At 33.1% G+C, this 27,894-nt stretch overlaps 1 protein-coding gene across 1 annotated transcript in view; it reads right to left on the reverse strand.

Moving 5' to 3' along the window:
* LOC145263287 (uncharacterized) overlaps window positions 1–27,894 on the reverse strand; it is a 112,659-nt gene that overhangs the window by 9,197 nt on the left and 75,568 nt on the right. The window contains exons 2-4 of the mRNA XM_080120371.1: window positions 22,177–22,324; window positions 18,779–18,915; window positions 8,508–8,655 (exon numbers count right to left, since the gene is read on the reverse strand). Coding sequence (XP_079976497.1) covers window positions 8,508–8,655; window positions 18,779–18,915; window positions 22,177–22,324 — 433 coding nt within the window. The remainder of the gene's footprint in view (window positions 1–8,507; window positions 8,656–18,778; window positions 18,916–22,176; window positions 22,325–27,894) is intronic.

Consider the following 27,894-nt stretch of genomic DNA (forward strand, 5'->3'; position numbering starts at 1 on the left):
ATAGATACATTAAACAAAAATATATACGTATACATAAATATATATGAAAACAATATTGTATGTACTGTAAACTTTTTACGCAAATATTATGCAAGTATAAATCATGTAGAATATCTACATGAATATATTTACACGTAATAGTTAACTAAATATGATCGTCCCATAAGAAACAGAAAAAACTAATAGGGAATTAATTAAAATGAATGTTTAAAAGAATATGCAAATTAGCCAGATCTTTTGCAGATGAATTCAATTCCATGACTCATATATAAGAAAATTGTATTTTCTTTTTAAATAAGTAGAAAAGAGGGGTTTTAATATGAATATCAATACACACAAACGAAACACGAATTCATAGGAGTATAGAAGATAGATAGATAGATTAACTGATATTAATACTAGAGTCAAAATAATGCAAAGAATATTTTCTTGTCATAGTCCTGCTTATTAAATTTTTGGTTGTTGTTTTTTTTTCCGTAAGTTGAATACCCGTTCCCTCATGTTGGTATTTCGAGGGTATGTGCTGGTGTTGTTATTCGCACGCAGAAGAACTCTTCGATGTGAGCTGCTTAGATGCGTGGTAATCCAGTGTTAATAAGAGTGTTTAGAGCTTTGCTAATTTTATCAATAAATATTATATTAAAATTATGTTCATTAGTTACAGTTCTAAATGCCCCAGCAATTTGTTCGATAATCAATTACGTTCTATCGTGAAGAAAGGTGTATTTTTATTAAATGTCGAATGGCTAAAACTTGTAGATTGCCTTACCCTAGCCCTCTCAAACAAAAAAAAAAAAGAAGGACAATGGGACTGAATCTCGTTTTCGCACGACTCTTAGCTAAACTTGACTGACAGATATAGCAAGACTTTTTTTCTCATGACTACGGACAAGGAACTGATCTGAACGACTGCGACTTTTGTTGACCTACAACAGCGCCAAGTCACAATGGTACTTTACACGAAGATTCCACACGGAAGCGCCGTTTAGGAGTGGGAGACAAGATAGTAACAGACATCATGCAAAATGCTAAAAGGCTGCCGTTTTAAATATAAAACACCAACAGCAAATCAACGAGTCTTTTGTAGAAGAACTCTCCGCCATTTTCTAACAGTGATGGCCCTGGTAGTCATGCCCAATGTGCGTCTATGCCAATGACCTTGTTTTGTGAGTTCTATCAAGACATGCGTCGAGTTTGAGTTAGAGTTTGTTTGTAGAACAATCACGATAAAGGTTACTGTTGAACGCATCACGGAATAGTGGACAGCTATCGAAATAAATTTATAAGGAACCAGAAATATAAATAAAAAGTCATTTCTATGCAAATATTTAATAACATATAGTAAGTATAAAACGTTTTGTTTTACTACAACCAGCGTTTTGTATATTTTAAGGGTGGCGCAGTATCTTTTTGCAGGTATTGTTCTTCTACAAACTAAAATGCCCCCCCCCCACAAAAAAGAGGGTTTTTTTATTCAATAAAGACGGTTTCAATTGTCACACGTGAGAAGTTAGGAATAATCGTCTTTCGAGAGCTTCCGTCACTATGAAGGTGACCGATGTGCCGGAGAGAAAAAGAAAAGGCAAAGTCTCTAAATCGTGGCGTGACTTTATTACAAGAAATCAAAATTCTGTGTAGTCATTAAAGTGTTTTTTAATATATATTATTGTGTTCGAAATCTTTTTGGAGTTAAAATTTATTGAGAAATACACATTTTTATCGAGAAATACACACATTCATCAATATCTATGTGTTAGGCCATGAATAACACCTTTTCGAACTTACAGCTTGTTCATGTAAAAAGCGAAATATTGACCCGAAAATGAACCGTAAAATGAAACGAACACTTTCTTCATCATTCTCAAAAACGGTACCTTATTTCGGATCGCGGTGTTTCGTATTTTACGCCGTAAGCCCGAAAACGTGTTATTCATTACCTAATATTTAGATAGTAAGAATGTGTATTTCTTAATACCGGGAACTTTTAAACATTTGTCACATTTTTTCACACACGCGCCGTCTCTGTTTACTTTCTTATTCAGTACATTTTATATTCGTTTCTTCGGCTCGCCTACGTAGATACAAATCCCTCCCTTCACAAGTTCCAAGGCAATTTGATTGGCTGTTCGCATACATTTATCAGATTAAGGGAATATCGGATTAAAGGAATTTCGAACGGTTCTAGATGTTTTCCTTACTGACTACCTGGCCTTTTCCTGCGAACAGCCTTCATAAATTCTCGCAAATACAGTAGGGCCAACGTTAATCAAGGGGAGGGCAGAAAAAAGGAGGAATGACTACCTTCACACTGCCATCGTAGGACTTTGTTGCGATGCACATACATACAAAGCACATAAAATACCAAGTTGTCATCTCTCCTGAACGGTATATACATGCGACTACAGCGCTTGTGAATTCTCTTCCCTATAAACTTCCTCCTTCGAAGGAAGCCGGTTTAACAAGACCATAGTTAATGCCGTAAAAGGTGACAGAATACATTCGCGAGGAATAAACTGTGTCATATCTCACCTCGACAGAAGAAAGCCCAGAGCAGCCACAGCAGCATCGAGACTGTCAGATTGAGTGTTAGGCGAACTTCGGCCTATATAATAACAATGTCGGAAGGGCAGCTAGTTTTGGTAATGAGTGAAAGGGGTGCCCTGTGTTTAAATTACCCCCCCCCCTCTAGGCTCTCCACTGAGTTATAAAGACATCTTTGATAAAGCAAAATGTTATTTCTAGAACGTTTACTTCGCGATATGTTTTTGCACGACTCAAACTTGCTGGGAATGGACACTGTTTTGGACACAATTTACGGCATCCATTCGTGATATCATAAAAAAGTTTTCTTTCTTTCGTTTTAAGTCGATTTTAATCGCATTCTATCCATTCCCCAGCAGGAACATGATCGTAAATAAATAAGTAACAAACACTTTTGCTTTCTAAAGCCATATTTATTAGCACGGGGGCGAACAATGCCAAAAGGCCTCTGGACCTCGATCGTGTTTATGCATATATTTTCTTAAAAGTAAGAATTATATATTACTAATATGAGATGCACGTGTGCATGGGTTTCCTAACTACATTAAGCTATTATACATTTTTTAAGATTTTATAGTCTTTGTATTTAGTCATTATAATCAGCTAAAATAAAGCTAGCATCGACATATTGCACATAAATAGAGGATTTTGGATAGTTATGCACTTGTTAGCGTGCTGAAATAATGACATCATTATATAGAAAGCTATTCTTAACATGAGGAGGGGAGGGTGCTTTCTAACTATTCTTTACTTTCACTTAACAATTTAATAATAATAAAAAAAAAGATATCGTAAAACTTGAATTTAACTAGAAAATACTATTTTAAAAAAATAGCGCGGTAACAAAAGTGCATAATCACCGGGTTTTGTAATGTTATTAAATATTTTGTTCTTTGGGTTTGTCTGAGATCTCTCCAGCTTCCGAAGCCATTGAAAGTTCGTCAATTTGAGTATAATTTTCCCCCTTGAAATCAATAAATGCTATTTCAGGGGTGCAAATAGTAACTTCTTATGATTTTTAAAATTAATTTCAAGATGGGGGGGGGAGAAATTTTTTTTATAAGTCTAGTTGCTTCTATAATCATTACAATAATAGAGATCTTCATAAGATTCCTGTTTCTTTTCATGTCATACATTGGTATTTCGTTATCTTTTCCCTTTCAGCTCTGTTTAACCAGTATCATTAGGGGCACTAACTTCTACTAAGGTTGCTTCTTTCTCCTTCTTGTCCCGTATAACTATTAACAGATCGTCCAGTGGAGACATTTACGCACTCCACTGTATCGCAGTGTGTAGTCGTCGTCTGTTTAGTGATGCAAATCCTATTTCAAACGTGCGTGACAGATAAACCGAAGAACAGACAGAGCCTTTTATAGAAATGCCCGAAGTCGTTAGTATATAGCGTGTTCCATAAGTCATAAACACATTTGACATTAAATATCTCAAAAATATTTAGGATATAAAAACATGGCGATATATATATATATATATATATATATATATATATATATATATATATATATATGCATATTAGCAGTTCCGCCTGGCTTTGCTCGGGCCCTATGTACTGTTCATAACTTTATGTGCATATGTATATATTAAAATGTGTGAATATGTATGGTAATGCCTTTCTATATAATAGGCTTCCTTAAATACGATAAAGAGAAGTTGGCAGAGACAGTAGACGTCAATTTTTTGTTAACTTTGACTCTAATTTTTACACCTTAACATTTATTGTTTTCAACTCACATTAAATTAACATGTTTGATCCCTATCCGGGTAACCTACATCTAAAATTTCAAGTATTTAGACCCAAATTTGGTGGAGGAGTTTATTAGAGTCTGCATAGGTCAACTCTTTAAACTTTGACCTCTTGCCAGCCAAATTTTCGTCCAAAAACTGATTAAAATGCTTGCCGCGTGTCTGAATATCCTTTATATAAAATTTCAAATGTTTAGATCCAAAATTTGCTGAATAGCTTGCTAGACCCGCAAAGGTAAAATCTTTTGAACTTTGACCCATTAGAAGCCAAATTTGCAAAAAAAAAAAAAAAAAAAAAAAAAAAACGATTAAAAAGCTTGCCCTTTGTCCGAATGCACTTTATGTAAATTTTCACATGTTTAGACCAGAAATTGGCTGAGTAATTTGGTAGAGACCGCAAAATTTTATATTTAGGTAACGGTTCTCGCCAGTGACCATTTGAGAAGACTAGGCGCTCTATGTAAGTTGGTATCTAGGAGCACGTTTAATTCATTGAGAGAGATAAACCCTCAGTCTTCGTTAAGACATGCGTCTGGGAAAAGGAAAAACTCTGATGTAAAACGTGAGGTCTACTGTATGTTCTGTCTTGTGGCAGCCGTTTCACCGACGAAGATTAGCAGTTGTACCAAAAAGTGTGATAAGTTTATCACAAAGCATTCACCACTATAAATAAATCATCTGTTTGGATTTCCGAGTAACTTAGTTGCTGTGTGTGTGTGGGGGGGGGGGGTTATATCTATTATTACCTCATTTTTTAGCTAAACATTTTTTCAATTTATTCGGTACCCATAACCTTACATGGCATTGCCACAAATCAGAAATGCGTTTAAACTTCAAACCTATCAAATTAATAATGGCTTTGTGCTATAATTTAAAGGAACATTATATTTTAATATATACTAACGCGTTAGTGCATTTCTATAAAAGGCTCTGTCCGGTCTATCTGTCACGCAAGTTTGAAATAGCATTTGCATCACTAAACGGACGGCTACTATACAATGCGACAGTAAATCCTGGGAACATGTTTACCAGAAAGAACAGTTGGTAATAAGTCATACACCATCCACTATGACTGTCCAATTCTTACAGCTACATACCTAGAAAACGGAGTCATAAAACCTGACATAGGTATATGAGACAAGAAGGAGAAAGAAACAACCTTAGTAGAAGTTTGTGTCCTCAACGATGCGGGGTTAAACAAAGTTGAGAGGGAAAAGATAATGAAATACCAAGGTGTCATGTATGATATGAAAAGAAATTGGAATCGTAGGAAGATCTCTATTATTCCAGTAATTATAGGAGCAACTGGATTCATGAAAAAAGAATTTCAAAAACTACCTGGCAAATATACCTGATGAACCAAGTGCGAGAGAGATTCAAACACTTGCACTTATTGAGGCGGTCAGAATCTTAAAAAAAGATCTTTCGGTTGGAATATCTGAGTTAATGGGTGAATGTTAGGCATCCGGTGGAATGTTCCATTTCCAGCTTGAACAAACTGATAAGCAAATTAAAAAAGAAGAGATATAGAGAGAATTTGAATTCCTGCTAAACACTGTCCTCAAGTGTCCAAGGTTTCTCTGTATGGAGATTTGTCAGGACAACTTGGCATGAAGATATTTTCCCTACAAGTAACCCTGACTAAATATTAAAAATCACATAGTGTTCGCGGTACAAATAACATCTTTTTGGTATGGCTAACCCACACTGGCTTTTTACGAGTAATAGTGCATCATCTCCAAGTGATGTTACCTCAAGTAACAGCACGAAGCTGGATACTCCACAAGACTAGATGAATTCTTGTCCTAGAATCCGGTAAGACGAGGAGACCACAGGAAAGATATACTATAACACGTGTAAATGATCTATTGGGGAGAGAAAAAAATGATATTTTCAACTTCTTTACTAAGTATTTGGGAGGTAAAGGAGAACTTTAATGGAACGTTCGAATATCTATGTGTCTCATATAGAGATCAAGTGTTAGTCCCAGGAAGGGATCCCTTGATTCTGAGAACTGACTGAAATAAAATGAAGCAGAAAAACATAGACCTAGAAAACAGAACTATTAAACCTGATATTGTGATAGCAGACAAAAAGGCAGAAAGAAGCAACATTAGTAGAAGTTAATGTTCCCTTTGATGCTGGATTTGTAACGTTGAAAGGAAACGGCACGTTATAGCCTCAGTCGTAAAGTAGACAAAGAATAGAAAGGAATTCCACTAGCCTTTCCCCGTTGTAACAACGACTTTTAATTTCACGTTCTCCTGCCATGCGTGACTTCTTGTAATGGTTTTGTTTAGATATGCGCGAACGTGCTAATCACCTACTTTCTTTCACTTCCTCTCTCTCTCTCTCTCTCACTTAATTCAATCTGAGCGATATGGACATATTTTAAAAAGGAGGGGTCAACTACAAAATACCAGAACAAATTTGACACCGTCTAATATTGATTGGAGATTAACCAATACGTAGAAAAACAAACAAAACAAAACAATTATTTCATTACATTTGGTCTGTTAATTTCTATTATCATCTCATTTTAATACAGACATTCTTCTAATCCATCCCTAATTTTATACTAGTCTTTTTATCTGAAAACATACTTATGAACATTTAAACGTTTATATTTTCGCGTCTACATTTTTTTTTTTACTAATATTCACCCAAAACAAAGCACATTCCTAGATGGGCGTAAGGGCCTATTACTTGAGACCATGTCTGCAGGGGACTATGAAGGGGTTTTAATAGTGAGTTATCTGTTCGGATTACATTGAAACTTCTGAATGATAGTACGATCAAGGAAGCAGGAAACAGGGAAACAGGGAAGAAATTCCAAAGTCTAACAGTTCAGGGAAGAAAACTATTAGCGTATGAGACTTTCGAGCTCTCTGAACCTCAAGGAGTGAAGGGTGGGATTTTGCTGCTTGTCGGGTTAGTCGGAGGTATGCATGTCGATGAACCACGTGGCTTATGAGTTCCATTAAAGTATTTATAAACCAAACATAGGGATGCAAAATTACGGCGATGAGACAGGGGTTGAAGCTTGGTTGATAGTGTGGGGCATATTAGGCGTGAGACTCTTTTTTGAACCCTGTCTAAGAGAGAGAAAACGAGTGGCAGATTCACTTGCTCAGATGTGGTACCAATACTCCATGCATGGGCGAACGATGGCTTTGTTGAGATATGATACTCTCAGGTGTAAGCACTCTTACAGGTGATATCTATTGTTTCTCGACACTTAACAGAGGCTTTAAGATAAATTGCTGCAGATAAATTCCTATTGTTTTGGATTTTAGTTTATCTAAATTATCTGTAGTAACAATCAGTTTAACTGCACTCTTTTGGAGGTTGAAGGTTCTATCGGTACTACAGGCGATAGTTATGAAGAGACGTTACGAGCCTGTCTTTGCTTTATCGTTATTTTCATGGCAAGTGCTCGTATGAGCTCCAATCTCTGCGCCCCCCCACCTCGCCAACCTTTCATGATAAATACCCGTCTAGCTGAAACCACTGTCAATAATTTTTCCCACTTTTTATCTGTGCCTAAATCAAAACGTAGATTCCAAGAACAAAATTTCTTTCTTAGAAGAGCACGCCTGTGGAACTCTCTTCCGTTTGCCTGTTTCCCACCTGACTACAACTTTGTTGTCTTCAAGTCCAACATAAACAAATTCCTGATAAACCGCCCCCTTAAGTAAGACATTTTATCAAATATCCAATACTAACGATTACTATGATACTATCCCATTGATTACTGTACACGCAATAACCCTCATCCCCGAGTGGCTTCCGGACCTTGATAAGTGGTGACTACAATGTAAATTAAAAAAACAACATAATAATTAATACTACAACCCGGTGATGGTGATAGAACGAGAACAATCTACCCCGTGAATTAAATTAAATAAATCAAGTTCAAATACTCCTATATGTTTTTGATTTCCTTATATGTTCCTGATTATACCCTTGAAAAAGGTCGAAGGGCACATCGAGCGAAACGATGTGAAAATAGCAACCAAGATGAGAATAGTTGCCGAAATAATAAAAAAAAATACAAGATATCTCATCTTCTCATACTAAATAGGATTTATCATGGCGGATTGTTGTGTATGCGTTTTTTTTTTTTTGTCTTGTTTTTTATTGTTTTTTTTTTTTAATTGAACGAATGCGGTTTGAATTCATGAGAACATTTAAGGGACACTTACGGACAATATTGCTGGAAATATTCGCCGATGGACAATTCGTAGGTGCAAAGTTTGTCTCTGAGGGCCACACTCCGGTTGACAATCAAATCGTAGACATGGGCCACTTTTGTGTAGTGCGTGTAAAAACACGGCAGACCAGCAACAAAGGCTTCGATTGGACACAAAATAGAAAAGAAATAGAAGTAATTATTCATTTGTTATTCAATGTGTATTATTCAGTTTAACATGCAAGTGTGTTGCTGCATTAGCTAATTAAGATAATAAATAAAAGTATATATATATATGTGTGTGTGTGTGTGTGTGTGTGTGTGTGTGTGTGTGTGTGTGTGTGTGTGTGTAAAAGACTAAAGGAAAAAAGGAAAAAATTAATTTTCCACTTTTTCGTTTTCTTATTGTTCTGATGATGTATTAAAATTATATATAAGTTTTATCATTCCTTTTCTTTCGTTTGCTCCTCTTAATAGTGTTGAGCTTTTCTTTTCTTGGTGAGTTTTGCTTCGTTAAAGATATGTTCTTTGATAACACAATTGTATGTATGTATATATATATATATATATATATATATATATATATATATATATATATATATATATATATAAACAGAGAGAGAGAGATAGAGATAGATAGAGATAGATAGATAGATAGATAGAGATAGATAGAGATAGATAGATAGATAGATAGATAGATAGATAGATAAAATAAAACGTTACAAATATAACAATAATAACAACAACAATAAATGAGATAAATAATAATAACAATAAAAATTACAATAAAAAGGAATAGTAAAAACTGAAAAGAAAAATAGGAAAGGGATAAATTATGAGGAAACGAAGAGTATATTGCCCACCATTTTTGATTAAGTGCTGATAATTTCTTGGATTTCCACTTGTGTAATCTACATTTCAGATTATCTGCGTTTTATTGCGCATGTTGTTTTTATTGTGTATGATTTTTTTTATTGTGTATGTAATCTTTTATTGTGTAAGTAGTTTTTTATTGTGTATGGGGCTTTTATTGTGTATGTAATTTTTATTGTTTATGCAGTTTTTGTTGCTATGCAGTTTTTATTGTGTCTCTAGCTGTTATTGTGTCTCTAGTTGTTATTGTGTATGTAGTTTTTATTGTATATGAAGCTTTTATTGGGTATGTAGTTTTTGTTATGTACATAGCTTTTATTGTATATGTAATTTTTATTGTTTATGCAGTTTTTATCGTGCATGCCTTTTTATTGTGTATGTAGCTTTTATTGTGTATGCAGTTTTTATTGTGTGTGTAGTTTTTATTGTGTACGTAGCTTTTATTGTGTATGTAATTTTTATTGTATGTGTAATTTTTATTATATATGTAGCTTTTATCGTGTACGTAGTTTTTTATTGTGTATGTAGTTTTATTGTATATGTAGTTTCTTATTGTATATGTAATTTTTATTGTGTATGTAGTTTTTAGTTTTATTGTATATGTAATTTTTATTGTATATGTAGTTTTTATTGTATATTTAGTTTTAATTGTATATGTAGTTTTTATTGTATATGTAGTTTTGTAATAGTACTCCATTACTAATCTAATGTTTTGTAATAGTACCCCATTACTAATCTAATGTTTTGTAATAGTACCCCATTACTAATCTAATGTTTTGTAATAGTACCCCATTACTAATCTAATGTTTTGTAATAGTACCCCATTACTAATCTAATGTTTTGTAATAGTACCCCATTACTAATCTAATGTTTTGTAATAGTAGTCCATTACTAATCTAATGTTTTGCAATAGTACTCCATTACTAATCTAATGTTTTGCAATAGTACTCCATTACTAATCTAATGTTTTGTAATAGTACCCCATTACTAATCAAATGTTTTGTAATAGTACCCCATTACTAATCTAATGTTTTGTAATAGTACCCCATTACTAATCTAATGTTTTGTAATAGTAGTCCATTACTAATCTAATGTTTTGCAATAGTACTCCATTACTAATCTAATGTTTTGTAATAGTACTCCATTACTAATCTAATGTTTTGTAATAGTACCCCATTACTAATCTAATGTTTTGTAATAGTACCCCATTACTAATCTAATGTTTTGTAATAGTAATCCATTACTAATCTAATGTTTTGTAATAGTACCCCATTACTAATCTAATGTTTTGTAATAGTACCCCATTACTAATCTAATGTTTTGTAATAGTAATCCATTACTAATCTAATGTTTTGTAATAGTAATCCATTACTAATCTAATGTTTTGTAATAGTACCCCATTACTAATCTAATGTTTTGTAATAGTAGTCCATTACTAATCTAATGTTTTGTAATAGTACCCCATTACTAATCTAATGTTTTGTAATAGTACCCCATTACTAATCTAATGTTTTGTAATAGTACTCCATTACTAATCTAATGTTTTGTAATAGTACCCCATTACTAATCTAATGTTTTGTAATAGTACCCCATTACTAATCTAATGTTTTGTAATAGTACCCCATTACTAATCTAATGTTTTGTAATAGTAATCCATTACTAATCTAATGTTTTGTAATAGTACCCCATTACTAATCTAATGTTTTGTAATAGTACCCCATTACTAATCTAATGTTTTGTAATAGTAATCCATTACTAATCTAATGTTTTGTAATAGTACCCCATTACTAATCTAATGTTTTGTAATAGTATCCCATTACTAATCTAATGTTTTGCAATAGTACCCCATTACTAATCTAATGTTTTGTAATAGTAATCCATTACTAATCTAATGTTTTGTAATAGTACCCCATTACTAATCTAATGTTTTGTAATAGTACCCCATTACTAATCTAATGTTTTGTAATAGTAATCCATTACTAATCTAATGTTTTGTAATAGTACCCCATTACTAATCTAATGTTTTGTAATAGTACCCCATTACTAATCTAATGTTTTGTAATAGTACCCCATTACTAATCTAATGTTTTGTAATAGTAATCCATTACTAATCTAATGTTTTGTAATAGTACCCCATTACTAATCTAATGTTTTGTAATAGTAATCCATTACTAATCTAATGTTTTGTAATAGTACCCCATTACTAATCTAATGTTTTGTAATAGTACCCCATTACTAATCTAATGTTTTGTAATAGTACCCCATTACTAATCTAATGTTCTTTTCTAACACATTTTTACTTCTGCATCGTCATTTGTTTGTTTTGGTTATATTTACTTTCCTGGATTTAATCCGCTGTATTCTATTATTTGAAATAAGAAGGGCCACCAATTGTAGGATTTCCCTATATGTGCTATAAAATGACCCTTTGCGGATCGTAACACTCATATTTTTCTTCTAGGTCCATACAGATACTATATCTGTTTGGTGTAATTTATTCGTCATTTTTTTAGTTTATGACAACACCAGACCCAGGCTTATTTTATACATAACTAGCAGCAGTACCCGTCGTTGACTGGGTTCAAAAACAGCCTATAGAAAATGGACTGTGATTGATGAAATATGATAGCTTATGAAAAGGAGGGGGTTGTAAAGAGATAGGTTTTGATACTCAAAAATTTTACCCTAAGTAAAATATGATGAAAGTAAAGATAATTTTCGCGAAAATATAATTTTTATATCAACTTGGTTTTCATTCGTAGCCATGAGTGACCAACAAAATGATGTTTCCTTGCAAAGAGAAAATGTTATATATATAATATAAATATACAAGAAATAAATGTTACCATAGTGGATAAAAGTTACTTTTATGGTAGAAAAGTTCATTGGTTTGTTTTTTAGGTAGTTTGTAAAAAAAAATTTTTTTTTTTAATTCACGAACCGATTTAAAAAAAAAATCAAAATGGCAGCGACTTTGAAATGGAGAGCCGCGTTTTCAATTTGAAGGAGGGCCACCTGAGCATTCTATGTTAACAATTTAAGAGAGTTCCGTCAACGTAAGGAATATTTATAAACATATTTAATGTTTTCTGTTATTTTGTCTTTGAGGAATATTCGATGATGGCACGTCTAGTTTATATAAAAATTTATTTAAGTAGTTATTGCCTCAAATTTCGTTTTAATTTCGGTTAGCTGAAATTATTTCAAGTAAAGAGCATTAAAAACTATTTCAAAACAAATACACATGACCTTAACTTTTATTGACTATGGTAACATTTATTTCTTGTATATTTATTTTTTCGGGTAGTCGTCTGTTGGCTTTTCTGCTAAACACTCTTACTAAATAATATCGAAATAAATAATATAAATAATATCGACGAAATATCGAAAAACAATGAAACAAAAACAGTTTTGAAAAATAATGAAGCTGTATAAAAATAATGAAGCTTTATAAAAATAATCCGAAACAGCAAAATGGGGTATTAAAAAAGTAAACACGTAATTACTTTAGTTTTTTAAAGCAAAGAATCGATATAAATATGAATAAGAAGAAAATGGCGCCCGTTTTAAGCAGAACAGCTTCGTTTCAGTTTTACAGTATTGAACAGTGTAGTACTGCGCCGTCGGATTCAAGGTTATACTATTGTAATAGAAAGGGTTATAATCAACTGAATTCCTTCTAGTACACTGACACAAAAAAGCTTAAACAGATATATAAATAAAAATAAAAAGGTTATTTAAATGTTTTTAAAATGACACGTAATCAAGTGAGCAGGATTTTTTCCTTCTTTTGGTACGATAACAAGTAACGTTCTTATTTTTTTATTATTTATCTATTTTCGAAAGAGTGCCATGTGCAAGTGGAGAAGGAAAAAACAGAGTTATGCAAAATTTGTGTTGAGAATTGTCTAAAGTTCCGACTTTTTTTTTTGCTTTCACTTTAATAAGAACGTGAATTTATGAGGTGAATTTATTCAACACAATAGGATTCAACTGAAGAAAATAAATAAAAGCTAACGTGAATTAAGATTAAAGTTAAGGTGTTATTGTGGATCCTCACCCCGTTTAAAAAAACCTTGTTAAACTTTGTGACATATTTACATTCTATGGAAGTCAGGCGCGAACGACACCAAATAATTTTATTATACCATATTTCTTCAAACTGAAACATAATTATCAAAGTATACTTACGCAAACAGATATGAAAAGTCTATGCTAAAGTTTGTGCCATATTTCCATGGAGTACAGGCGCGAACGCAGACCCCACAATTTTATCATACCATCCCTATTTAAGTTGAAACATACTTATCAAAGTATTCTAATGTACATCTATATCAAAAACTCTTGTAAAGGTTTTTTTTTTTCATTTTTTATTTCCATATTTTGGAGGTCAGGCGCGAACGCAGACCGCACAATTTTTATGAACCACCGTTTTGCCAGATAAAACATACCCATTCCTGATCCTCGATACATCTTCTATCATTATATGTAATCAGTTTTTTTTTTAAATAGTCAGCCATATTCGTGACCAGACACACACACACACACACAGATGTTCAGCTTTATATTTTAGATTTTGTTTATCTATCACATATACCACACACACACACACTATATATATATATATATATATATATATATATATATATATATATATATATATATATATATACGTTTTAGATGTTCACAATAAAGCATGTTAATCAGTATTTGTTTCAATGGCTTATCAATTGGAAACCAAACGTTTCCGGATACAAGTTTATCGGGACGTTCTTATTTATTTGCATGTATAGAACAATGTTGAAGACGTCAACGATTCGCCGGATACTTTTTTTATGTTATTTTATTTACTTCCTTTCTGGAAAGTTTGACACAAGATCAGGTGTAAGTTTCATGAAAGTGTTTCAGTGGAACGAACTGTATTCGAACTTGGCACAAGCAGGTTTTCAGTTCAGGTCTTCTAGCAACCATAACTCTTTAAATGTAATTGTATTCTGTTGTTTCTTTTTCTTTTTTTTTTTTGTGTGTGTGTGTGTGTGTGTGATATAGCTTCGACCAATATCGAGCATTGTTTTCAATGAAAAGAAAAGTTTTAAATTTTGAACTCTTGTGGGTCATTCTTTTATTTTTAAAATTATTTCCGAGTGTTAGCTATTAAAAGACAACAAAAAAATCCTACAAGTCAAAAGATGGTGTAAGTTGTTGAACTATTCGTTACAAACGGTATGTAATGCAAAGATGATTATAAAAAAAAACAACCGCTGATATTTAGTTGTTGGAACCACAACCCTCTAGACAAAATGGCGTAGCTTCCAGTTCTGCCATTGGTATTTATTTGCTTCATCACGAAATCAAAATGTGACGCAAGGCCGTTTAAATGTGGATCAAAACCAACTCTCCAAAAAGGGACACTCTGGAAGTAGGCAAAAATAAAAATTGCCTCAGTATAAAAGGATCTCCCCCTCCATTGACTAAGGATAAATTAACTTGAGTGTTGCATCAGAACAGATACTACACTCTGATCTTATATATTTAGTTTACTGAACTCTTAATGCAATATCCAATAAAATTAGGCATGGAGTCCTGTTGATTTTGGGGGGAGGGTCGAGTGTCTTTCTAATTGTATACGAAACAATGAGATTACTCTTAACCGATCACTATCACCACAATACCGTGTTCACACCGTGGAGTTAAATTTACTTATTTGAACCCCAATCGTTTTTATGAAGGAATTATGTACATATATGCGTGTGTGAATTTTTAAAAATTGTTTTACACTTCAATTTTTTGTTCTCGGTTAGTGGAGGGGAAATCCTTCACGACTGAGACAATTTTTATTTTTGTTTTCGTTTTTCCCAATTCTGCTATTTCATGATTACTTTTATTATCGCTCTCCTCCTCCAATTGGACCACTCAGCTAACCCTTCCCCCCTCCTCCTCCTCGATCAACAAAAAGCTGCACTGATGTCATTCTTATTACAACTTCAGATTAGTATCATCTTCTAATTGATCCGATGCTGGGCATTTGAAAATTTTGAAATTCTCTCTCTTTTTTTTTTTCTAGCGACGTAATGTAAAAATGATTCCAAAGACAAACTTAAATTCAAATGATTATTTATTTTATTTACGATTTTTAAACATGTCGCCGAGGTTATATGAGAATTGTGTTAATCCCAGACATGACTATTTTCAATAAAGAATGGGTGGCGTTTAATTTCAGTCGATGGAAAAGGATTTGTTATTTCTTGCTTTTATCAGCAAGCTATAAATATCGTCTCCCTGTCAAAGTAATTACAACATGGGAAACGTTGTCGTTTCGTCTTTTTTTTTAAAGAATTGTGGGAGGTAACGGTTGTCAAGTAGTTAATGATACGGACTGACAAGCTGGGTGTTCCCAGTTCGAATACAATTCGTTCGAAAATCGCTTTCACTTAGGATGTTTGCAACGTTCACGTGGTCCTTCTTGTAAGTACCCGATGCCTTTTTAGAAAGAATTCTTAGAAAAATATCAGGGAAAATCACGATAATAATAGAATCTTTGAATCCATACGATATGATGATAAAAGGATCGTGATGATGACGGTAGTCCGTTTGTCGTAAACAAAGTTCCCTCGTAGTCGTAAGAATTAATCCAGACTTTTAGAATGTAATATTCACATACGGGAAAGACTCCTTTAGAAGAAACGTATTTAGCTAGTATTATGATGAGTAATTCATTACAAAAAATAAATACTTTATTTGCAGAAATATATAGGAAAATAGCAAAACTTTATTTTTAAGTACGTTTAAGCCCACGTTATTATTTAGGTAATAAAAGCCAAATATATCCACGCTAATTGTATTCTTAACTGGAATAAGTATTTTCAGAAAAGAGAAATCACGGACAAATGAATTTTATTCGTGTAAACAATATAGTAGAAAAAAAAAAACTAAAAGATAATGTCGACATGAGATCGATAACTATTTAAGTATAATTTTGAAAATAAACACGATAACCTTATATATATATGTGTGTGTGTGTGTGTGTGTGTGTGTGTGTGTGTGTGTGTGTGTGTGTGTGTGTGTGTGTGTGTGTGTGTGTGTGTGAATATATGTACATATAGACAGAGAGAGAAAGAGAGACAGAGACAGGTAGAATGAGAGGAAGAGACAAAGAGATCGGGAAAATAAATAAGAAGAAGACCGAGACATGTCAATCTTAAAATCATCATGTTATTCATGTCTTAATAAGAAGTTATAAATTATTAGCTATAATGATAGAAGAAAGCTGCTTAGTAAAAAATGATTTCGATTAAGTGTACACATAAGAAAATATACATGTGAAAAATATCTAAATGCGTTTGTTATTCTAGACATGCGAGCCTTGAAGAATGGCTAAGATAAGTTTTGGAGTTTTTTTATTTGATTTTGGACTTAAAACGTAAGCAGAATGTTTTTGTGCGTTGTTTATATGATACTTACCATTTGGGTCAATATTCTCGTAATTTTAAAGAAATATTTGTATATGACCGAGTGGGATTTTATCTATGGGTGTTTTTAATATTTTTTTTACACGGTGGTCACCACTTATCAAGGCCCGGAAGCCACTCAGGGATGAGGGTTAATAGCAGCATATGTGCGATTACGCATGCATATATATATATATATATATATATATATATATATATATATATATATATATATATATATATATATACGTATCCGTGTATCTATACACATATTATATATATCTATGTATATATTGGTGTATATGTTATGTTAATATTCATGTGAGTGTGATTAATACATGTGTGGTATTGTCTGTCACTCTGTAACATCTGTTTATCGGTCTGTCACTCCGTAACATCTGTTTATCGCTCACGTATGTATAATAATGTTTGTTACACTTTACAAAGATGCGTGCTGTTGAATTTTATTCAATGTATACACGCTAACTTGTTCCATCCGTTTGACAATCAAACACAGAGATGGTTTCATAATAAAATTGTTTTGTTTTTTTTTAATTCAATTATCATTTTGCCTGCAGTGGTTTTCGGACGTATCGAGCAATGGTAAAACGTGAAGTTGACGTTGACGAGTTAATGATGTAACGACCGTGCATCTCTCTCCGTCTCTTTCACTCTGTGTTTTTGTTCGTCGAACCTTTTGCTTTTATTGACAATTCTTTTATTTGTTCCATTAGAGGTCAATATATGTGTCAAAGTCCGATATGGTATTTTCTTTGTTTTAATCACAGGTCAATATGTGTCAAAGTTCGATGTGGTATTTTCTCTGATCTCTGCTAATCTGGAATTTATGTGTGTGCACAATCTTAAAATCTGTTCATCCAATATATGTACGTATAAGGGATTTTTTTTGTAATTATATATATATATATATATATATATATATATATATATATATATATATATATATATATGACAACAAGAGTATGACATGAAGACACAGAACTATATATTGGTAGATATAGAATGGATCATTTATTGAATGATGGAATACAGGCAAAATTTGGGGGATAGAAGGGACTCTTTATGCCAGGGCATTTCGAAGCCTAATGCTTCTCATCAAAAGAGTAGAGAAGGTGCTAGGTAGCATCGGGAAGATGCGGCGTCTAGCGTAAGGTTCATTAGGGATGAACAAGCTTAAGAGGAATTATAGAATGTTGGGGAAGCTTTATTGAATTCTAAATAAATAAGGAGAAGCGTATTATATATAGTATGATATATAAGAATATATATGGTCTTTAGCATAGTATTGAGATTAAGGGGTATATGTACTATGGTTAAATAGGAGGTGTATTGTTGTTGCGTGCTAAATTATTTTAACGGTTTGTGGGGTGTCTATTTTCTATGGAGTGGGTAATTTTGATCAATTTTGATTAGTGCCACCTAAACGGCAAATGGTGGCTATAAAATTTGGGGGGGGGGGGTTATGCAAGGTTTTAAAACTGAAAGGTAATATGCGGCAATATATTTATAAGTTTCTACTGTTATGATATAGGGAGTATGATCATAAGGGGGCGGTCGGAGATTAGGGTGGCAATGAATAACTTTATGCAGAAGGTTAAGTATACATATTAATGTCAAATATATATATAGGCAGAAAAGCTTGGAGGAGGAAATTTACTAATCAAGGAAAAAGGCAAATTTCAAAGTCAAATATAAATATTGTTATTTATATCTTAATCCTAATCAAACGAAAAAGCTCAATACATTCACTGACGATAGTAGAACTTACGATAAAAAACAATAAGAACAGATATATATATATATATATATATATATATATATATATATATATATATATATATATATATATATAAAGTAAAAAATATAATACAAGTATGACAAAAATCGAAATTATAAAAAACGTGGAATATATAAAGGTACATAGCCAATAGTCATTACTTACTGTCTTTGTCATTGCAAAGTCCTGTATAGGCTATTCGAATAGATGCTATGTCCATTCCCATGATCAGCATCTGTTGGTAGTATTGGACGCAATTGCCGGCAGCGGAACTCATACAACGGAAGGCATCCTCTTTTTTCCTGTAAACAATGCATGTACAATGTCATTACTTTAGTTGCACTTAAAAACTCCCACTTTATGATAAGTGCATATAAGCACGTCAGGAATCTGTGTTTTAAAATAACGACGTAGCAACCTAAGAAAATCTAAGAAATCAAAACGACACCGGATACATATAGTTTATAATATATACTTTATATATATATATATATATATATATATATATATATATATATATATATATATATATATATATAGATAGATAGATAGATAGATAGATAGATAGATAGATAGATGTGTGTGTGTGCGCGCACGCGCACGCGATTAAACTTTACGTATACAGTGTCGTTTTTATTTCTTTAATTTTCGTAGGTTCCTACGTCGTTAAATATATATATATATGTATACTAATAAATTTATATATATATATATATATATATATATATATATCCTCCTGTTCTTCTGAAACATAATATAAAAAGTGGCATTGCCACAGAGTTTCATTCATGCACTCGTTTATATTCATATATTTGTCCTCTCACGAAAGAGCAAGACACATAATGTTTTTAATAATAATAATAATAATAATAATAATAATAATAATAATAATAATAATAATAATAATAATAGAATAACAATAACAAAGACTTTCGCTGGCGAGGACTACTACTATTGACCGTAACCAGTTATACAGTCCTTTTGAAATTTTCATGTCTATTTTTCTCGTTATGTACTGAATATTTGTTAATGAAACCTATATGAAATACGTTCCTTATTAAATTTTAAAGATTTTCTATTCTGAAAAAAGTTTTAAAAATATTTAATCTAAAAATTATTTTAAAGTTTTTATTAAAAAAAATTCACATTTTCTCATTATTCAGACCAGTATTACAAAGAGGGGTTGCAAAAACCGAGTAGTGGTGTGTGGAGAAATACAAACTGAAACAGAGAGAATATTCAGACCTGTAATAATACAAAGAGGGGTTGCAAAAATAAGTTGTGGTGTGAGGAGAAATACAAACTGAAATAGAGAGTAGGAGAGTTTTTAAATATAATCTTAAAAAGATAAGATACAAGTTAGAAAAGCAGTTCATCCAAGACATGAAAATTGTTAAACAAAATGTTTTTACTATAGGCTTTAAAAATAAAGGTACAAGATTCAATTTCAAATTTATTTATCTTCAAAGTGCACTTTTATAAATTTTACAAAGTAAGATATAAAAATTTAATTTAAATTGTATAAAAAAATTACCTTGGATTTATTTTATGTAATGTACATTTTGTTGCAATTTTAAAACATTATCTTTCATCTAGCAATTAATGATATAGATATAAAATTTTCAATGATTTTTTTTTAAAAGTGCAACAGAATGTACATTACATAAAATAAATTCAAGGTAATGTTTTGATTCAATTTAAATTAAATTTTTATACCTTACTTTGTAAAATTTATAGAAGTGCACTTTGAAGATAATTGAAATTTGAAATTGAATCTTGTACCTTTATTTTTAAAGCCTATAGTAAAAACATTTTGTTTAACAATTTTCATGCCTTGGATGAAATGCTTTTCTAACTTGTATATATATATATATATATATATATATATATATATATATATATATATATATATATATATATATGAAGGGGCAGATCGATCAGTTGGAACCATTCATGAGTTAGTAATGTTAAAATAATTTAGAATTAGAGGATTTTCAAGCAAATACTTTTTTGGTTTATTTTAATCTTAAATTTTTCGGAAGGAAATTGTATTTTAAGAGATGGCCGCAATCATATCAAAATATTTTCCGTGCAAGTGTTCCATCAATGGCGAATCTACTAATACAGGAAAATCGCAACTGGGTTGGAGGTCACCTGGAGAGAATCGAGCTTAACCGATTTTTTTTTTACAACATGGTCACCACTTATCAAGACCCGGAAGCAACTCGGGGATAAGGGTTATTGCGTGTACAGTACGTTAGTATTGAGATTTGATGAAGTGTCTTACTTAAGGGGGCGGCTCATCCGGTATTTGATTGACTACCAGTTACATTTCTTACATAGTGTGGATGGCTATATGCAAATATGGAGCTGTGAGCGAAATGACATCACAGTTATGAAAAAACTATAAAAGGAGAGATCACTTTAGACACGTGGAGCACGTCCGAGATCACATGAGAGAGGTGGATCACGTTCGAGATGTCATAACAATGAAGAAATAAATGTTGTTGTAAAAAAAAAGTGAGTTGAACTTCTTTCTCATTCTTCGTTTTCTTTGTGACTGAGCATACAACGTGTTGGTCTCCGGGCAACATTACACACTGCTCTATTCTCAACTGTATGAAGAAAGAAGTTATGAAGGTACAGTAAAAACAATAACATAATATAGAGGAATATCAGTATCAACGATTGGCCACAATCATGCGGAAGATATGACTATGTGGATAAGTATGTCAATGACTAGGTGACATTCATAAAACACACAATGTGGCCTTAGATATATAATAAGTTTAATGCTAAAAATATGTGGCCCTAGAACATTCGATATATATGTTTAATGCTAAAAATATTATACTGATTCCTGTCTGTGACGTTTAAATTTGAAATATTTAAATTAATATCGAAATGTCATTCTTCAGTTCAAAAAAGCATTAATGTTGGTCTGTCACACTCAAGTTAAAATGGTATTTTCGACAGTCTGTCACCCTGCAGTTTAAAATGTCAGTTTTCTTAGTCTAACATACTTGTTTAAAATAGCATTTTATTGGTTTGTTATTCTAAAGTTTGAAATAGTATTTACATCTGTCTGTTACGCTAGACTTAAAAACTGTCACATTTCAGTTTGAAATAGTATTTACGTTAGTCTGTCACAACTTTGAAATTGCATTTTCGTTTGTCTGTCACATTTCAGTTTGATAAAGTATTTATATTTATGTTTGTCTGTCACGATTAACTTTGGAATTGCATTTTGCTTTGTCTGTCACGTTTCTGTTTGAAATAGTATTTACATTGGTCTGTCACGATTAACTTTGGCATTGCATTTTCGTTTGTTTGTCACGTTTCTGTTTGAAAAAGTATTTACGTTGGTCTGTCACGATTAACTTTGGAATTGCATTTTTGTTTGTTTGTCACGTTTCAGTCAATTTTAAATATCTTTGATGTCAGTTGGTCACATTTCCGTTTGAAGTAGTATCTTTTTTTGAACTGTGATACTTTTATTTGTGAAATATTATTTCTCGTTACAAATATGCAACGTAAGGATGTGCATTGTTGTTTTTACATACTTGCAAAGGTTTTCAATCATTTCAGAAGTAAAGTTAGATGGTGTCAGCGACTCTTGATCAATATCTTTCTGTGCAAGGCATTCGACGTAAGTGTTCAACGTTTCTTCCAGGCAGCAAAGACTAAACGGTATCCATACCAGCAGAATGTCTGAAATGGTAACAAAGTGTCTTTAAATAATTTTTAAAAAAACAATAATAAAAAAAAAAACAGGAAACCAAATGAAGAGATCCCAACAAACATTTATTTATGCAGATCAGATAATTTGAAAGTTACGGAAAGTCTTCATAAAATAATCTTGTATGTTTCTCCAGATCTCCTGAACACTATCCCAGTCTTATGAGACGCGTGAAATAAGTAATGCCTCTGACCCACTTCTCATAGCAGTAGAGCAACGAAACTTGGCACAGTTATTAGTCTTTCTTTACATAGGAACCACCCAGAGTTATACATTTCTTCCATCGTTTGATGCAGCTCTGGAGACCGTTTTTGTAGAACACCCTAGGTTGGTCCTCCAACCACGACGTGACTTCAGAAATCAAGTCTGCATCATCTGGGAAACGCTTTCCTTTCAAAAACAACTTCATGGCTGGGAAGAGGTGAAAGTCAGAGGGTGCAAGGCCAGGAGAGTAGGGAGGATAGGGAAGGATTTCATAACCACACGCCTGTGTTTCTGATCTGGTGACATGCGAGTTGTGGACCGGAGAGTTGTCCTGCAGGAGGAGGGTACCTTTGCTGATCTTGCCCCGCCTCTTGATTTTGATAGCTTCCCTTAATTTCCTCAAAAGTGAAGCATAATAGGCTCCTGTAATTGTGGTACCCTTCGCCAGAAAACCTGTCATCACTACTTCGTTGTGGTCCCAGTAGACTGTGAGCATGACCTTGTCACCTTCTTTAGAGGTGGTGAATCCAAATGCTTCCAATGTATTGACTGGGTTTTGGTCTCTGGATTATAGTGATGGACCCAGGTTTCATCCTGTGTAATCAATCTTTTGAAAAACTTTGACTCATCTTCTTGGCACATCTCCAAATTAATCCTCGAGCACTCGACGCATTCTCACTTCTGGAATGGTGTGAGCAACCTAGGAATCCATCTGGCAGACACCCTATGCATATGCAAATGGTCATGAATGATAGTTTCCACAGACCCTGTACTAATCTTGATATCTTGGGCTATTTGGCGAATAGTAATCCGCCGATCTTCCAAAATGGCAGCCTCAACTTGACGGACAGATGCCTCATCAATGATAGAATGGGAGGCGACCAGGTCTGGAAGCTGTTTCCACAGACTTCCGACCATGTTTGAATTCACGATGCCAGCGTTTTACAAGGTCATATGATGGGGCATTATCACCATAAATTTCTTTCATTTCATCAAAAGTCTCCTGTGGTGTGCGTCCTTTCAGATACAAAAATCGGATCACTGCTCGACATTCAACAGGCTCCATTTCACACCTGACTCAGTTCAAACACCTGTAAAACAGAAACCACAATTAGTTCAGAGCTGTAATTTGTCATATAACCCGTAGAGATATAAATCATTGCACATGCAAAATTTTAGCTAGATCAGACAACTGGAAGTGGGTCAGGGGCATTACTTATTGCACGCCCCTCGTATAATGCAGGACGATTCGCTCCCTGAAAACAATGCATGGAATTTTTGATAAAATTAATAATGCTTTCTCTAATCCAAACATATTTAGTAAAAATAAATTTCAGTTTATGTCAGACTTGTTCACCTAGTCATGTATGCCTAACCGTCTTTTAACCGCTATTGAATGATATAACGAATCACTTTGGTAATCGTCTCATCAGTAGAAAAATGTGATTTCGGGTGGGTTTCACACTAACCGAGCATTAATCTATATATTTTATCAGTATGATTATCTTCAGGAGAATATAAATTAAAACTTGAACCAATTTATTCAAATGGCATATACATTCACCATCATAAGAGCACTTTAAAAGATAATATCAGAGTTACAGTATCTCCTTCATTCCAAATAAATATTACCTATGAAATTGCTGATAAAATTCACAATCCTTCTCGCAATCCAACGATACTTGGTATAAATAAACTTCTGTTTACGCTTGACTTGCCCACCAATTTTCAGTTATGAATGTCCAACAGTCTTTCTTTTATCGGTAGTCAGTGATATCCAGGAACACTTTGCTAATCGTCTTGTCAGTAGGGGGTTCCTGAATAAGTTTCCCACTCACCTAGGTTTCTATCTGTGAGGTTATAACAAAGATAATGTTTATCACAGAAACCCCTAGACTGTGCCTGAACTGAAGAGAGCTATTACAACCAAAATTGGATCATTGCAAAAATGGGGATGTATTTAGACATGCTTGAACGTCGTACCCAGGTTCTTGCTAATAAAAATTTCATTAGATATATTCTTTGATATCTCTAAGGTCACTAAAATAATTTAATTCCCTCAAAATAGTAAATTACTCTCTTTTTCAAACTTTCAAGCTATTTATGTGTTCGGAAATGATACAGGCTAGAACTGATTATTCGCGTATTTGTTGTGTTGTGAATAAAGGAGTTCATTCAAATAAAATATTTATTCAAATAATATTATCCTTTGACTAACAATAGGGATATTTTTAATGGAAATCTCTCCAGACAAGGCATGAAGCCACTTGATGTAAGGACCTAACAAGTATGAAAGCTGATTATTGCAAAGACAAGAGATGCTTATTGGACTTAGTCTTGAACATATTAAGGTTATAAGCAGGAGTAAAAAGGCAGCAGAAAGAGAAATTTAATTGCATGCAGCTCTTGGAAATAAGCCATTAGAATAGAAAGTTATATTACAATGTAGCGGGGCAGTACTACTGATTAGAATAATGTGAGGTCATGGAAAGCAGGTGACTGATACAATACGGAAGCAAACAGAAATCATTCTGTTCATGGTTTCGTATTTTGTTGTGCTACGCAGAAGATACCTCTGAATATAATGGTCAGGACAATCGCCCAGTATAGGCACTGCTCGGACAAAAAGAAACTGCAAACTACTGTCTGTACAACTAAAAACAAATCTATGGCAATACATCAGACTCTTTATTCGAGAAAAAACGTGAATAGGGTTCTGAATCAGAACACCTCACTAAGTAGGGATGAGCAACAATGAATTCATGAATGCTTCGAGGGAAAGAGATGGATCGAGAGCCATAGCTGTCAATGCCCGTACCAGGCAGAACATCACTTGATGGTTATGATTACAGTGACGCATCAACACAGTTAATTGATAATACGGCATAATCACATTGACATAATGGTTCCCGTCAGATCACCAAAGTTAAGCAACGTTGAGTATTGTCATTGCTAAAATGGGAGATTAATTTGGCAATTCCAGGCACTGCATGTAGAAGGACGTTGACACATCTCTGCAAGAGTTGCAAAAACCTAACGTCGTCATCTCCCCTAACAGGGATATACATGTAACTGGGGACCACATGTGAATTTCATATTCCCATGGAACTCTCTCCTTTCGAGGAAGCCGGTTAAACCCAAATAGGGCTAATGCTGTCACACGCACACACACACATTTTTTTTTTTTTTTACATGTGGGTCACCACTTATCAAGGCCCGAAGTCCACTCAGGGATAAGGGTTATTGCGTGTACAGTAATCTATGAGATAGTATTGTAGTAATTATTAGTACTGGGGGTTTTGATAGAGTGTCTTACTTAAGGGGGCGGTTTGTCAGGAATTTGTTTATGTTGGACACACACACACACACACACACACACACACATACACACATAGTTAATCAATAGAGACAACTAGACCAACCAGTCAAAAGAGCTGAAACAAAGGAAGCAGTGAATAGATCAGACAATTCTGAAAAACACATATTATAATACTGTTCATCCATTGTTGTCAATGAAGACCAGGAACATCACTGATAATGCAGTAAGTTGCGCGTGAAATTTCCTGTAGCAAGAGTTGCACAATCACCAACCACACCTCTCCTGAGCCAGGACTATTTTATTCGAGTGACAAGTGGAAATTCAAGACAACTGGAAACAATGCCGAGATAAGTAGAGCGCACATATAGCGCCTGCTATTCCCAAATGGTCACTTATGGTCAGTTGTATATATAGACGAAGCAAGCACATGTCTGTGGATGCAAATATTTAATTATCAAATTCTAATTTAAAGGGAGATAACTGTGTTTAGAATAATGTCTTCGGTTTAAAGATGCAATGTATCAGTTATCTCTTTTATTAAAAGCTGAGATTGGCTCATCTTATTGGACAATGTCTCATATAATAAATACAGTCTTGATCAGTCTCACTCGTACAACGAAATAGTTAACCGCAGCGTTATTTATGTCCACTTATCAGATACTAGGTTCGAACCCTGCTATCAGTAAATCAGTTATACATGCAATGTTTGTCCGTGGATAAATAAATTTTAGACGAAATACATACACGCACATACACACAAACATATATATATATATATATATATATATATATATATATATATATATATATACTAGCTGTACCCTGCCATGCATTGCAGTGGCTCAATTTGGTGTAATGGAAAAATTTAATAAAAAGAGAAAATGCATGTTTCTTATATTCTTAGTACAGCAATCCACTCCAAAAAGTGAAAAAGAAAACGAAAATGAAAAAAAAATGGTACTCTTGCAGAATTTGATCGGGAGTTTCTGTCAATCATTCATGGTTTGGACTCGACCAACAATCAGTGGATGAAGCCGAACGTAGCAAAAATGTTGAAACGCTAAATGTTTTTTTTTGTTGTTGTTTTACAAAAATATGAGTTAGTAATTAATATTTGGTTGATGGCGGGGGGGGGGTACTATAAACTGATTCGATAAAGTTGTCCAAAAACAAATAAATGAAAGCAAAGGTAAGGTAAGTTACATTTCTACCTAGCTGGATAATTGTTTATTGTTTTTATGTAATGTAAAACGTTTAATCGGCTCAAAAAAACAGAAATGATTGCGGACTCTATTGAATACGTTAAGTTTGGGAAAGTAAGTTGAAAACTAAAAACTATACAAAACAGTGTCTGAAACTCACCGAATATATGTTACCATGACAAAGACTGGCATAATCGGTGGGTTTCTGACAGTATTTTGTATAGTTTTTAGTTTTAACTCACTTTCTCTAACTTAAAATAATCAACAGTATCTTTCAAATACACCGAAAAAACACTGTTTTTCAAGCCGACTAAACGTTATATTAAATGAAAAGGGTTTATATTACTAAACGCAGATACAAAGAAGTTGTAAAAAAATAAATATATAACAAATAAATGTTATCAAAGGCAAGAAAAGTAAATGTTCTACCTAACTGGATAAGATTGTAGTGTTTTTATGTAATGTATAATCGGTTCAAAACATTCAATGTTTATCGGTATATCTGAAAAATACAAACGGCGGCAGACTGTATCGAACACGTTAAGTTTGGGGAAATTTTGGGAAAATGAGTTTAAACTAAAAAACTATACAAAATACTGTTAGGAACTCACTCAATATATGTTACCATGACGTAGGCTGGCATATAATCGGTGGTTTTAAACTTTTGCTCGATAGAGGTGACGACTTTTAAAAGTCCCTTTTAGTGATTACTTTGTTTGAGGATATTTGTACAACTAAACGGCAAATCTGCTCCACAAAATACCATTTCTTCAGCATGTTAGTGAAATTTATAATACTTTTTAAAAATTAAAAAAAA

This window comes from Euprymna scolopes, chromosome 3 (genome assembly GCF_053919585.1).
Source record: "Euprymna scolopes isolate OS-2025 chromosome 3, ASM5391958v1, whole genome shotgun sequence".
NCBI lineage: Eukaryota > Metazoa > Mollusca > Cephalopoda > Sepiida > Sepiolidae > Euprymna > Euprymna scolopes.